Raw genomic sequence first — 13,851 nt, 5'->3', positions numbered from 1 at the left:
ATATTAGAGGGGGGGCGTGTACCCGGGAGGAGGTGTTTTTGGGGGTGGAGCTACAGCACCTGGTGTCCGTTATATAACTCACTTCAGACCGAAGTCCTGAACCGACCCCAGGTTGTTCAGAGGAAGTTCAGGGAAGTTCAAACAAGTTTAGTTGATAGTTAAACAGCAACAAAGTGAATTATTACACTGTTATTACACACAAACTACGAAATATGTTACAACAACAACAACAATCCTCATTTCACTAATTTCTCAAGGTTTTATTTCACAGACTACAGCAAAAAAAAAGTTACTGACCTAAAAAAAGTTAATATTTTAAAGATCGTCTACATTAAAGTCTGTAGCAATAATAATAATAATAATAATAATAATAATAATAACAACAACAAATGGTCTCTTTAATAGATTACAGGAAAGACCATGTTGAGGTTTATTTTATAAAATTCATCAATGACAATAACCTTTAGGGTGTGCTATATAGATTACAGCAACTAGAGAGAGAGAGAGAGAGAGAGAGAGAGAGAGAGAGAGAGAGAGAACATTAAAAAGAGTCTGTTTTTCAAACTTCAGGGGGAAATTTCTATTTTTTATGGACTACTAGTTGAAAAGGATCAATCACAGCTCTGATATCAGTTATAATAGATTGAATATTAAATATAAAATGTGGACATATACAGTAAGATGTGTGTAGCTTCTTGTATATATGTATGTAGTTCTTCTATACAGTGTTTCTCGATCCTGGTCCTGGAATTCCTCCACTCCAGTGTTTTCTGCTTTTTAACACACTCAGTGTAACGCAGGTCAGACTCGGTAATCAGCTGCTCAGTTAAGTCGAGTGAGTCAGAGGAGAGAAAACACTGACATGTCCAGGAGCAGGATGGAGCAACTGTGGTGAACAAGTAGAAAACCAGGAGAATAAAAGCACGTATCCGGCCGTGTCTCAGCTCGTGTGTCAGAGACGGAATCGTACCACATCAAAGAATTCGCACTAAATCATAACCGTAATTAATCCAATTAACGTCATTGTCCTGTCCTCGTAATCAGTGATGAAAGGAAAAGATCTGACTTAAAGTGTAAAAGCGACGCAGAAGAACCGGTTCTCAGGGTGGTTTATATCTGAACCGTGTAGTTAGACGGGAAAAGTCCGACGTTCCCGCGCAGGCGTCCTTTCCACCACGACGCTTCAGAACGATCCAGAACCTCAATGACGTCGCCGGCGCTGAAGCCCAACTCATCGTCTTCCTCTGCTATGAAGTCATACAGAGCCTTCACTTGTACAGACAGCCTCTGTCATAACACACATACAAACACACACACAAACACACACACACACACAGATGTTGACATTCAGGAGATGTAATATAAAAGTTAGTAATGTAATATGAAATGTGTGTGTGTATATGTATGTGTGTGTGTGTGTGTGTACCGGTGCAGGCATGTTGTCAGAAGGGCGTCTGGATGTTGGAAGGGGATTAACTGGACTGTTCTTCCCTGTAGGACCCATGTTGTGAGTTCTCTCCTCCAAACTTCCTTGTTTCTGATGATAAACATAATTTTACAACATTAACACATTATTTCACTGCTGTGTAAGATAGCTGTCTATATGCGTGTGTGTGTGTGTGTGTGTGTGTGTGTGTGTGTGTGAGATTTACCTGCTGAGTGTGAGCTTGCTCTGGTGGTCTGCGGTGTGTTGAGGGTTGGGGTCGGTCACTGCCTCTCTTTACCTAAAACAATAATAATAATAATAATAATAATAATCATAATAATAATATTAATAAGTATACTATTAATTACTGCTGAAATTAATTAATATTCATGACTGTGTTCTGTAAAAATTTGCATGGACTCTGTATCATTTCATCAAGTAAGAACAAGAGAGACAGAAAGAAAAGGAACAGAGATAGAAAGATATGTAGGAACAAAAAGAAAGAAAGAATAAGGTTAAGAAGAAGTTAAATGTGAGACCAACTTTTTAAATGGATTTAATTGTTCAACAGAGGTGTTTTTGTGTGTGAGTGTGTGTGTGTGTGTGTGTGTGTGTGTTTACAGGATGAGGTGCCGGCGCAGGGTCCTCTCGGCTCCCGTCTCTCAGAAAGATCTCTCTTTGTTTGGAGATGGAGGTTGTTTTGTAAAACTCCACCAGCTTGTTGAGGGACATGAACTTCTCGCTCCACAGGTAATAATTACCTTTATTGTCCTTCATCACCTTAAAATGCTGCACGTCAAACTCATGTCTGAAAGCAGAAAGAGACATGAGAAAATAATCAGTAGCTATCATACATGTACACACGCTTAGAACACACGGACAGACATGACTACACACTGTGTTCTCATTAACATTAACATGGTGCACTGTAATTACTCACAGCTCTCTGCGCCCCCTGCTGGTGCACAGCGATATTCCAGTCAAATCATTACACATCTATCAAGGTCAGGTAATGTAGAGGTTCCCCAAAATTTTACATTTTACATTTTCCACGACCCCACTTGACCCCACTCTCTATTTTTTTTTATTCCAGATTACTTTAGGACTACTGTAGCATTTGAACATTTTATAATGTGAGTAACGTTAAGTATTAACTTATGTTAACACTTACATCATGTTTGTAAAACCATACTTACTCTTAAACTCCTATATTAGTACAGTGTGTCAGGATAGCAGAGAAAGATTCAAATATCACCTACACTTCATTTAAATGTGCCGTGTTCGACCGCGACTTGCAATAACAAAACCCATCTTCATAGTTAGGGCGATAGTCACAATATTACCTTGTAAAAAAAGGCGTAAAAAAGAAAGAGGAGATCGTGATTTCTCTCACAAACCCGTTAATAAATCAAGCGACACCACGAACGTACTGAAAAAAATTAGAGCAAACAAAACTGCATCAACATTTTTTGTTTTTTCTCAATGTAAGTTTTTACATTGAAAAACTATTTTTTAGTTGTTAAAAAATTTCCTGTAAAATTACAAGTTCATGCAATTCTTTACTTGATCTTACTTGATCCAAGGTTCATTTTTTTTATTCAGCGTGGAGTCACGACCCCTGAGGTGGGTCTCAGTGCCAGTTTTCTTTCCACAAAGCTCTAAACACTGAATTTATCCCACAATATCAGTCAGACTTCTCTATGTACTGCATATTGTTTATTCACAGTGTTAAGTTTGGATTGATAATTTTTATTTCCTGATTACTCGTAGCGCAGACTCACATTGGGTTCTGTATCTCTGTACGTTCAACTCGTCACACTGTCTATAAGATAAGAGCATTTTATAAAGGATGAGCTGTAACCGATATGTGCTCCAGTACAGAAGTCTCTATAAATAACGAATAAAATGATATCAACTTTTATTCAGATAATATGAATTGGATTAATGCTGAACAAAGCAAATCCAAATCATTTCGCTGGATACAAGTCTAAATCTGCTTTCTGATGCTATTATAAAGAGCTATACTGTCAGTTATGTACATTATTTTACTCTTTATTAACACTAGAGGGAACACATGTGAAACACAAGATGGAGTTTAAAGATGTCGATTAGAGGTTCTCATCCTTTTGTAACTAAAGCTCCCCCAAGCCCCCCCGCATATTGAAGACCAGGTATAATGATTACCTGTTCTATATAAAATCTATTTATATATAACTTAATCTATAATCTGTTTTTGATAGATAGACAGATTTTTTTTTGCTTTTGTGTTTTTGTACTATTTTAATTACTTTTCATAACTTTTATGATTTTTAAAATAACTTTTATGACTTTTATAAAACTATGCAACGGACAGGTATGGAACATGAATGATCAAAAATGTTTGAACATTATAACTACTTTAAACAAGAGAACTAGGCTGTAGAACCATTTTACATGTAAAACATGTTGCATTATATTCGTCTTACGTTTTAAAACATTCGCATAATGATGTGAATTGGGAAGAAGAGCTCGTTTCGTTATCCATGACATTGTTAAATCTTCGGCTCTTAGACATTCACTGAACACAGCAGACGCAGAGAGAGGTGCGAGTGCAGCGGGAAAGCAAGACTTCACGCTTGCAGGTCAGAACTGGAGACATTTGGAAAGTTGCTAAGGTTTGTGCAAAAAGTCTCTAGATTTGTCGCTAGGCGATTTTTTTTTTGTTGCAAAAAAGTCGCTAAGTTGGCAACACTGGTCTGCACTGATAGCTAGATAAAAGGCAGGCTAAGCTCCACCTGGTTGAGAACCACTGATGTAGATGATTTATCAGAAGTCATATCACACAGATGTGACCACAGCTGCGTCTGTTTCTGAGGTGATATGAAGAAGATGTTCATGTGGGTGATGATACATGAATGTGCGGAGAGTTCAGGTGAATTCTGGGGTACAAACAGATTAAAACCACAGAGAGAGAGAGAGAGAGAGAGAGAGAGAGAGAGAGAGACTGTACACAGCAAAATCGCCAGTGTTGATTGAACAGCCAGAGTGTTGAATTCACACTCTACAGTGTTTATATAAGTCCACTGGACACGAATGAACGCTCTGGGTGTTAATTCAACACTAGGGATTTTACTGTGTGTGTTTTATGAAATTATTTGGCTGTTTCACCCAAACAGAAGATTTGTTTGTGTTAATTTTCTGTAGAATGCAGTTCTTCCTTCTATTTTATATATAATGGTTCACTTGTAAAGGGTGCAATTACTTATGCAAAACTATATTCTATCGGTTTAGAACCGATTATGCTGTTCTACTTCATAAGCTTATGAGGTTTTAAAACGAAATACAGAACAGAAAGCCCGACTCAGCTCTCACTGATAAGGAGAAGAGTTTCAAATTGTTTTGTAAGCACAGGGTTCCATCTCGCATACTAAAACCTTCTTCAGTTTGTCCCTGTAGGAAATTCCTTAACGGTTCTATGTAGCACTGTACATCAGAGGATTGAGGGAGAAACGAAGGATGGAAGACAAAAAAAAGAAGTACTAAAAGCAGTCAGTCAGTGCTGTTTTCCTTGCTTATGCTTTGCAAATGTATTTCCTGTGTATGACAGATTTCTGAATAGATTCTTAATAAAAAAACAACTCTTTTACAATGTTGGAACCATCACACAAATGAAGAACCCTCGAGGAACCCGTGTTTCTCAGCAAGTGTATGGTGTGCTTTTGACGGTGTGGTTGCTGAGTAAAGCAGTATAGAGCGTGTGTTTGTGTGAGTTCTGGCTCGGACCTGACGGAGATGGAGAAATCTCCAGGTGAGCTCTGACTGCCGCGGATCAGGAACCCTCCGACCTCCCGGGACATGAGAATTTCTTCTGCAGCGCTGCGGCTGGCGTTCTCCTGAAACCAGCTGCACACAAACACCACGGAGAATAAAATGGAACGTAAGAACACTGACACACTGCAGACGTCACTAGAAACCAAACACACCCAAAGAGTCACGTTTTATATATATATATATATATATATATATATATATATATATATATATATATAATATTTTTTATTATTTTTATTTTATTTTATTTTTTTCAGATAGCCTTTAAGAATGCCTTTGACAAAAGAAGAACATACTGAAATCATTCTCATGGCTGTCACAAGGTTGTGATTTAACAGGAAACATGGCAAGCACATCACACACACGACACTGTTGCCAAGCATATTAACAAATTCAAAAAGTCAGGAAGTGTTGTGGACCAGTTGAGAAGAAGTGAACATATGAACATCCACTGACGAAGGCACAACCCACATGGTTCTGGCAAACATGGTCCCCTATCTACTGTACGGAGACTTTTGGGACACCCTATATTTATAAGAGTATTTTCATTTAACAGATCTCTAAGGAGGCATTGTTTCTACAACATTGGACAAAATATTGGGTGCATAATTTAATTAAAACAATATTTTTTTTCACCAGATTCCACATAATTCAGGGAGATTTCTGTCAATCAGAATCTGATTTGAGCTTTGCTGCATTGTGATAAAAATAAAAAAACACTGCCACAGGAAATGATCTTAACAGGAAGACCGCTGCTCTGAAGACCCTCATGACTGAGTGTGAGTTAGTATAGGTTTATATGAATTAGTGTGACCTCATAAAATGTTTGAACATTCTGCAAGATATCCACAAAAAGTTCTGATGTTCAAATACAGAACTCACCTGGGTGTCTGTCTGTCCACGTAGTTTTTAGGGACGAATCCTTCGTGTCCGTGCATTTCTGCTTTAAACCAGTCATCCTGAGCGCCGAGGATCTGCACACAGATGTAGGGTTACACATACATGCATCATCAGTTTTCCCTCTGGATGAACCCTTAGGGGTTCTATGTAGAACTGTAAACTGAGTGTTTGCTTATCACAGTGTTTCCCTTTTCTAAGACTGTTTGTGTTCCCTGGGTAAGTGTGCTGTACAAACTCCAAATTATTGCGCATTATTTTCTTCTTAATACCTAGAACCTGACATTTACAGTAGCTTATTGGTACCTGGACCACGCTGAGAAAAAAAAAAGGGTTTCTTCTTTAAGTTTCATGAAATAATTAAGGGTTCTTTGCCTTCTAAAAGATTAAGGGAAAACCTCTGTTAACATAGACTCTTCAGATAGAAAGGTTATACATAGAACCTTTCAGTGTTCCCCCTAGAGACAACCGGAGAACCCTTAGGTGTTTTAAATTGTCTAAATTACACGTTCATATCTAGACATAGAGATTATTGTGTTTTAAAGGGTTCTTTAAGGGTTTTTTTTTGTGTTGATTTGATAATTAAGGGTTCTTGGCATCTGAAGTACAGTTCTACATAGAACCTTTAAGGGTTCCTTCACAGAGAAAGGCGCTTAGACATAAGAGTGCAGTTTTCTATACCTTCAAGATGTCTCCTTTGCGAAAGCTGAGCTCGTCCTCCGCCGTGGCGCTGAAGTCAAATTTTCCTCGTGCCTCCATGGCCACAGAGCAAGGGGACGAGGGAGCGAGGGGACAAAGGGACGAGTGAGTGTCTGTAATGATAGAAGGCAAAGAGGAAGTTAACTTAACCCCAGATCTCACACACACCAGCTGGAGAGAACATGCATCTGTGTGGTTAATCTGACATTCATGCATGAGCAAAAAGTCAAATGTCTTCTCAGAATAAACAAAACCATGAATTTAATCATAAATGCCAACAATTACATGTTGAAAAATGTAATAATCAGTGTTTTATCTGCACACACTGAACACACACTGAGTTGAGGTGTTGAACACCTCATTAAACCACAGTAGATTTTCCAAAACAGCTGCAAATAACAGGTTTATGATGATGTGAATGAGGGAATGAATGTGTGACGGTGTCTTACACTTGTTATGGTATTGAAGGGAGCTGGAGTCAGCTGTGGGTGAGTCAGTGGATCCTACGGAACATTATTAATTCACCTGCAGCACAGAGGAGATGAGAACTTCATTATAAACACACATCTTATTTTACTTTCGCTTAATTAGCTATTTTAACTTTAGAACACCTGGAAGAAAGCTGGAAGATAAGAACCCTTAATTTAACCTTAAGAGAACCTTAGAAGTCTACACCCTTAAAGGCTCTTTAGTGGTACTCTGGGGCAACCATTAAGTTTTACATTTAGAACTCTATAACAGAACATTTCCTTTCCAAATAGAACCTGTTCTGGAAGCGAAAAAGTCTTAATTATCCTTAAAAAATTCAATTTCTAAAAGTGTACATTATTCAAACCCTTAAGGATTCTTTGCTTGTCCATCTTGGGGAACCCTTAAAATGTTTATATACAACCCTTGAGTGTTTTCCTATAAGAAAGGATTTAATGTAGAACATTTTTAGGAAGCCAAGAAGTCTTAATTATCCACTGAGCACTTAAAGAACACTTGAAGAACCCTTTTTGTAAAAATGTACACTCTTAAAAGTGTAGAACCTTTAAGTGTTCTTTGGCTGTACATCTGGAGGAATCATTAAGAACCATTACGAACCCTTTAAGAACCATTAATAACCCATAATTAACCCTTGACGAATCATGGAAGAACATTCTTTAAGAAATTTTAATCCTTAAAGGATACCTGTCTTTCTGGGAACACCATTAAATTTTTTTTTTTTTTTTTTTTTTTTGTGGAACCCTATAACAGAGTGTTTTCTGATTAGAAAGGGTTCCAAAAGGACTTTATGAACCCTTAAAGAACACCCTTGAAGATCCATTGTTCTAAAAGTGTCCACCCTTAATATTTCTTTTTGTCCATCTCCTCAAATGTAGAACCCTATAGCAGAGTGTTTCACTATCAGAGAGGATTCAGTGTAGAACCTTTTTTTGGAATTTAAAAACCAAATGAACCCTTAAAGAACCCTTGAAGAACCCTGAGTAAGTATCCAAATTATTGCTCACTATTTTCTTCTTAGTACCTAGAACCTGTCAGGAGGTTTTGTCTTTGTACTTGGTACACCCTTACAAATAAGAGGTCCTTCAAGTAAAGGTTCTTAGCTTCCAACCCCTTTGTTGTAGGGTTCTACATGCAATGTGTAAGAGTTCTAGATTATCTAAGAGTGCTGCTGCTGCTAAGCGAAGTGAAGTGTGAGTTCATCATGGATATCAACAGAGATAAACTAAAGCTGAATCCTGTCTCAACTCATGTGTTGGTACCTGAGCTGAGAGAGCTGAGCTTATCTCACAGGAAACACACAACATAAACATGTAAAATATGAAATGAAGCGTGTTCTGTGTTCTCTCGGGAGCCATGTGTAATGAAGATCATCCCCTCCGTCTGATCCACAGGAAGGAAACAGGGGAAGAATCGCTGATTCAATTACAACCAATTCCTCACACACACAGTGAGTCTTTCACAACTTTAATTTATTTTCTGTGCCTCTGATATGTACATCTTAACCCTTAAAGTCTCAGGAAGTGTTGCTGCTTTCAGATTCTTCACAGCACAGTAACTCCACAATGTCACTATTAGCTCATGTTTAGACCTGAATCATCTGCTGAATAATAAAACATTCACAACTAATTCATCCTCACACACCCTTCCTTTTGGCTAAAATATATATCAATATACATACGTCCATATAATGTGTTAATTATCCTCAGCATAGTCACAGTGTGTGATTATTTCCTTCAGTTTCCTTTTTTTCTCCGTTGCTGTCATCATTGTAATTTTTCCCTTCTATGTTTTTTGTTTTGTTTTGTTTTGTTTTTTTCTTCTTGCTCTCTTCTGTTGCACTTTTGTGGATGGAATAATGAGATGAAAACAAAATGATGATTATCTTTATCTTAATTCCAGCCAAAAAAAAAAAAAAACCAGAAACCCTAAATAATAAATTAGGAGTGTACAAGATTAATGTTGAGTTCCTGAAGCTCGTGCTGTAAATAATCATGTTTAATAATGTTTAATTAAAAAAATCTAAAATAATCATAATTCAATAAAATAAGATGGATTACTTTTTAAATGGGTGAACATTAGTGATGCTGATATAACAGCATGATAGTCACACAGCAGGACCTGTTATAATAGGAAAATAATCAGATACAACTGATCAAGTTTTTTAGCATGCTTTGTTTATGTATGTATGTATTTATTTATTCATTTATGTACACCAACAATTAAAATGTTTAATTTATTTAAGTATGGGACTTTTTTATGTGTTTATAGTTACATTTCAAGTTGTGGCACCAGCCTCTACTTTTTCTCTCTCAAAGTTTAAAAACGCCGCTTTTCATGTTACAGAGAAATCACAAAAAGCTGATGTCCTGAAGCGATTGCAAAATGCTAACAGTGGAGGCTCCTTCCATAAATGTTAAATAAACATCTCAATGAGTATGCTTTTTTAAATTATCCATTTATGTGGCGCGTCTGTTGTACACATCCCTGTGAACAAGCTGTTACTATAGAAACGATAACGTATTAGAACAAGCACATTAATATTATGCCCATCATTTATTACTACTTTCAGAGCTGACACTATGTAAAGAATAATACATGATAGACCGCGCTGTTATAAGAAAATGACCCACGTTGGGTGTGTGTGATGCGGCACGACATGATAGTGGAGTTACACCAGAAGTGCATTATTGTCGTAAAACAGCACAATCTGGAGTGCATTATTCCGCGTACTTTACCAGCAGCTATTACAATTCATTTATTAATGAATGACATGTTACATATTTTAATCATTTATAGTTAGATGTAATGTTGTGAGCTGTTACTATAGAAACAATAACATATTAGGACAAGCACATTAATATAAACCTGTTGTTCATGTTCAGCCTGAACTACCTGTGCTGTTATATGAAAACAACGCACACCTTCTGACCAGTGAGATTTGAGCATTCCAGTATATATATGTGTGTGTGTGTGTGTGTGTGTGTGTGTGTGTGTGTGTGTGTAATTTATTTATTTATTTTATTCATTTATTTTAGTTTATCTTGTATATAAGTATTTATGTATTATTTTTATGGATGCACAAAAAGCACCAAATTAAACTACAGTCCTAAATTAATAATAAAAACTCACTTTCACTGCACCTTGTGCTTTCTGTTACTCGCTGTCTTTAGGAATATTATTTTACTTGTGTTTACTTTTGATCATAGTGTTTTAATGAGACATTACAGATCTTACTCGGGCTACACTCTGTATCAGCGCGTCTACACAGCGCATGATCAGCAACGTGGCCTCGTTACTAACACATCACTTCCATTATAATAAACTACAGAAGTTACACTGCAAGTGCGCAAATACACCATATAATGACAATAAACTTAAATTAAACTAAAACTTTAAAGCAGCTTGCACCAGTTTCCCCTGCCCCTTGCACACAGTGGAGCATTTTGGATATAAACATAACTTTGTCCTTGTGCATCAGTTTGATTTCCACGGTGTTAAAAAAGCTCCCCTGCCTTAGAGGACTTGGAGGTTACACACTTTCTTCCTCAGTCACGTGATGATTTCGACTCCGTCTGTTGGTGACTGAGGCCATGTTGGGAATAAAAGGTAACGCTGACAGAAAGTAAACTGAAGAAAGTCATTATCAGTGACTCTGGGTGTTTGCTAATGCTAGCGTGCGTATGACGTCATGCACCGTCGTGGCTTATACTTCCGGTTAGTAAAAAAAAACCCTAGTGTTATATTTGAGATGATATTACCTTTCTAAAATCCACACACTAGATGGTAGAGTGCACAGTGTAAGTGTACAGTACTTCTTTTGGGACACAACTTTAGTATTTACTCTCTGAAGCGTGTTTTCGGAACAAAAGTAACGTAATGAGTAAATCTCCCCCGTGCCGCGCGCAGACCAACTAATCGATAATGAGATTCATTGACAACGATTTTCATAATCAATTATTATCGATTTTATCGATTAGTTGTTCCAGCTCCACAACCACTATACAATATACCACCACTATACAATACATTATACTATACAACCACTATACAATACACCACCACTGTACAATACATTATATTATACCACCACTATACAATGCATTATACTATACAACCACTATACAATATACCACCACTGTACAATACATTATACTATACAACCACTATACAATATACCACCACTGTACAATACATTATACTATACAACCACTATACAATATACCACCACTGTACATTACATTATACTATACAACCACTATACAATATACCACCACTGTACAATACATTATACTATACAACCACTATACAATATACCCCCACTGTACAATACATTATACTATACAACCACTATACAATATACCCCCACTGTACAATACATTATACTATACAACCACTATACAATACACCACCACTGTACAATACATTATATTATACCACCACTATACAATGCATTATACTATACAACCACTATACAATATACCACCACTGTACAATACATTATACTATACAACCACTATACAATATACCACCACTGTACAATACATTATACTATACAACCACTATACAATATACCACCACTGTACATTACATTATACTATACAACCACTATACAATATACCACCACTGTACAATACATTATACTATACAACCACTATACAACATAGCACCCCTGTACAATACATTATACCATACAACCACTATAAAATATACTATACAATATACCACCACTATACAATACATTATACTATACTACCACTATGAAATATACTATAAAATATACCACCACTGTACAATACATTATACTATACAACCACTATGCAATAAACCACCACTGTACAATACATTATACTATACAACCACTAAACAATATATCACCACTGTACAATACATTATACTATACAACCACTATACAATATAGTATACAGTACAATATACTATACAATACGTATTAAAATGGTGTAACACACACCTAGCCGTGGATTATCCCACTTATACCATGGTCACTTGCCAGCATTGCCAAATTAAAGCTGTCACTGATGTTTGCAGCACAAAATTTGACCGAAAAGATAACAATAACAGTTCATTTTCGTTAATTATTTAATATACGAGTTGTAAGATATACAACTCTGCCTACTCTAAATCATACACAGAATAGTGCGATAAGATTACATTTATTTTAATGAATTATTTATTAGAGAGAGCGAGAGAGAGAGAGAGAGAGAGAGAGTGCGGAAGAGATTGTGTGTGTAATGTATGAATTACCTGTGTCTGTGCTGTGTCTCTACTAATAATGAAGCTGGGAGTTTAACTGTATGCCACTATGGTTAAAGTTTTTATAGGCAGCACATTCATTTAGAATGGTGATTCAACTGACCGGAACTACCTGTGGTGTATACGGTTTTATACTATACAAAATCCACCACTAAACTACACCATATACTATACAATATACTAACTTTATACTATACAATATACTATACAATATACCACCACTAAACTACACCATATACTATACAATATACTAACTTTATACTATACAATATACTATACAATATACCACCACTAAACTACAACATATACTATACAATATACTAACTTTATACTATACAATATACAATACAATATACCACCACTAAACTACACCATATTCTTATACAATATACTAACTTTATACTATACAATATACCACCATTAAACTACAACATATACTATACAATATACTAATTTTATACTATACAATATACTATACAATATACCACCACTAAACTACACCATATACTATATAATATACTAACTTTATACTATACAATATACCACCACTAAACTACACCATACAATATACAATGTACTATACAATATACTAACTTTATACTATATGATATACTATACAATATACCACCATTAAACTACACCATATACTATACAATATACTAACTTTGTACTATACAATATACTATACAATATACCACCACTAAACTACACCATATTCTTATACAATATACTAACTTTATACTATACAATATACCACCACTAAACTACACCATATACTATACAATATACTAACTTTATACTCTACGATATACTATCTAATATACCACCATTAAACTACAACATATACTATACAATATACTAACTTTATACTATACAATATACTATACAGTATACCACCACTAAATTATACGATATACTATACAATATGTCACAGCTATACTATAAATTATACCAATTTTATACTATAGGATATTACCACCACTATACTATACATTATGCTTTACACCATATCACCACTTACTGTTCAGTATACCACCACTGAACTATACAATATATAACATCCCACCACTATACTATACAATTCAACACCAACATACAATACAGCACCACTATACTACACAATATACGACCATTATATCACCAGAATACAATACTATACACTATACTACACAATTTCATTTTTCACTTTTAAAGAAATGATTATTCGCTCATGAGGTGGTTATAACTTGTTTTCTAACTTGTTTTCTATGTCAGTTTTG

General features: G+C 35.8%; 1 protein-coding gene across 1 annotated transcript in view; it reads right to left on the bottom strand.

Moving 5' to 3' along the window:
• Window positions 1–256: 256 nt before the first annotated feature.
• The window catches only part of grap2a (GRB2 related adaptor protein 2a), a 14,178-nt gene continuing 583 nt past the window's right edge, over window positions 257–13,851 (bottom strand). The window contains exons 2-9 of the mRNA XM_053652495.1: window positions 7,282–7,357; window positions 6,815–6,945; window positions 6,119–6,210; window positions 5,189–5,308; window positions 2,048–2,234; window positions 1,653–1,724; window positions 1,427–1,537; window positions 257–1,287 (exon numbers count right to left, since the gene is read on the bottom strand). Of these exons, the coding sequence (XP_053508470.1) occupies window positions 1,111–1,287; window positions 1,427–1,537; window positions 1,653–1,724; window positions 2,048–2,234; window positions 5,189–5,308; window positions 6,119–6,210; window positions 6,815–6,892 (837 nt within the window). The 5' untranslated portion in view covers window positions 6,893–6,945; window positions 7,282–7,357 and the 3' untranslated portion in view covers window positions 257–1,110. The remainder of the gene's footprint in view (window positions 1,288–1,426; window positions 1,538–1,652; window positions 1,725–2,047; window positions 2,235–5,188; window positions 5,309–6,118; window positions 6,211–6,814; window positions 6,946–7,281; window positions 7,358–13,851) is intronic.

This window comes from Ictalurus furcatus, chromosome 2 (genome assembly GCF_023375685.1).
Source record: "Ictalurus furcatus strain D&B chromosome 2, Billie_1.0, whole genome shotgun sequence".
Lineage (NCBI taxonomy): Eukaryota > Metazoa > Chordata > Actinopteri > Siluriformes > Ictaluridae > Ictalurus > Ictalurus furcatus.
Note: the sequence above shows the minus strand (reverse complement) of the source record. Positions and strands in the feature narration are given on the sequence as shown.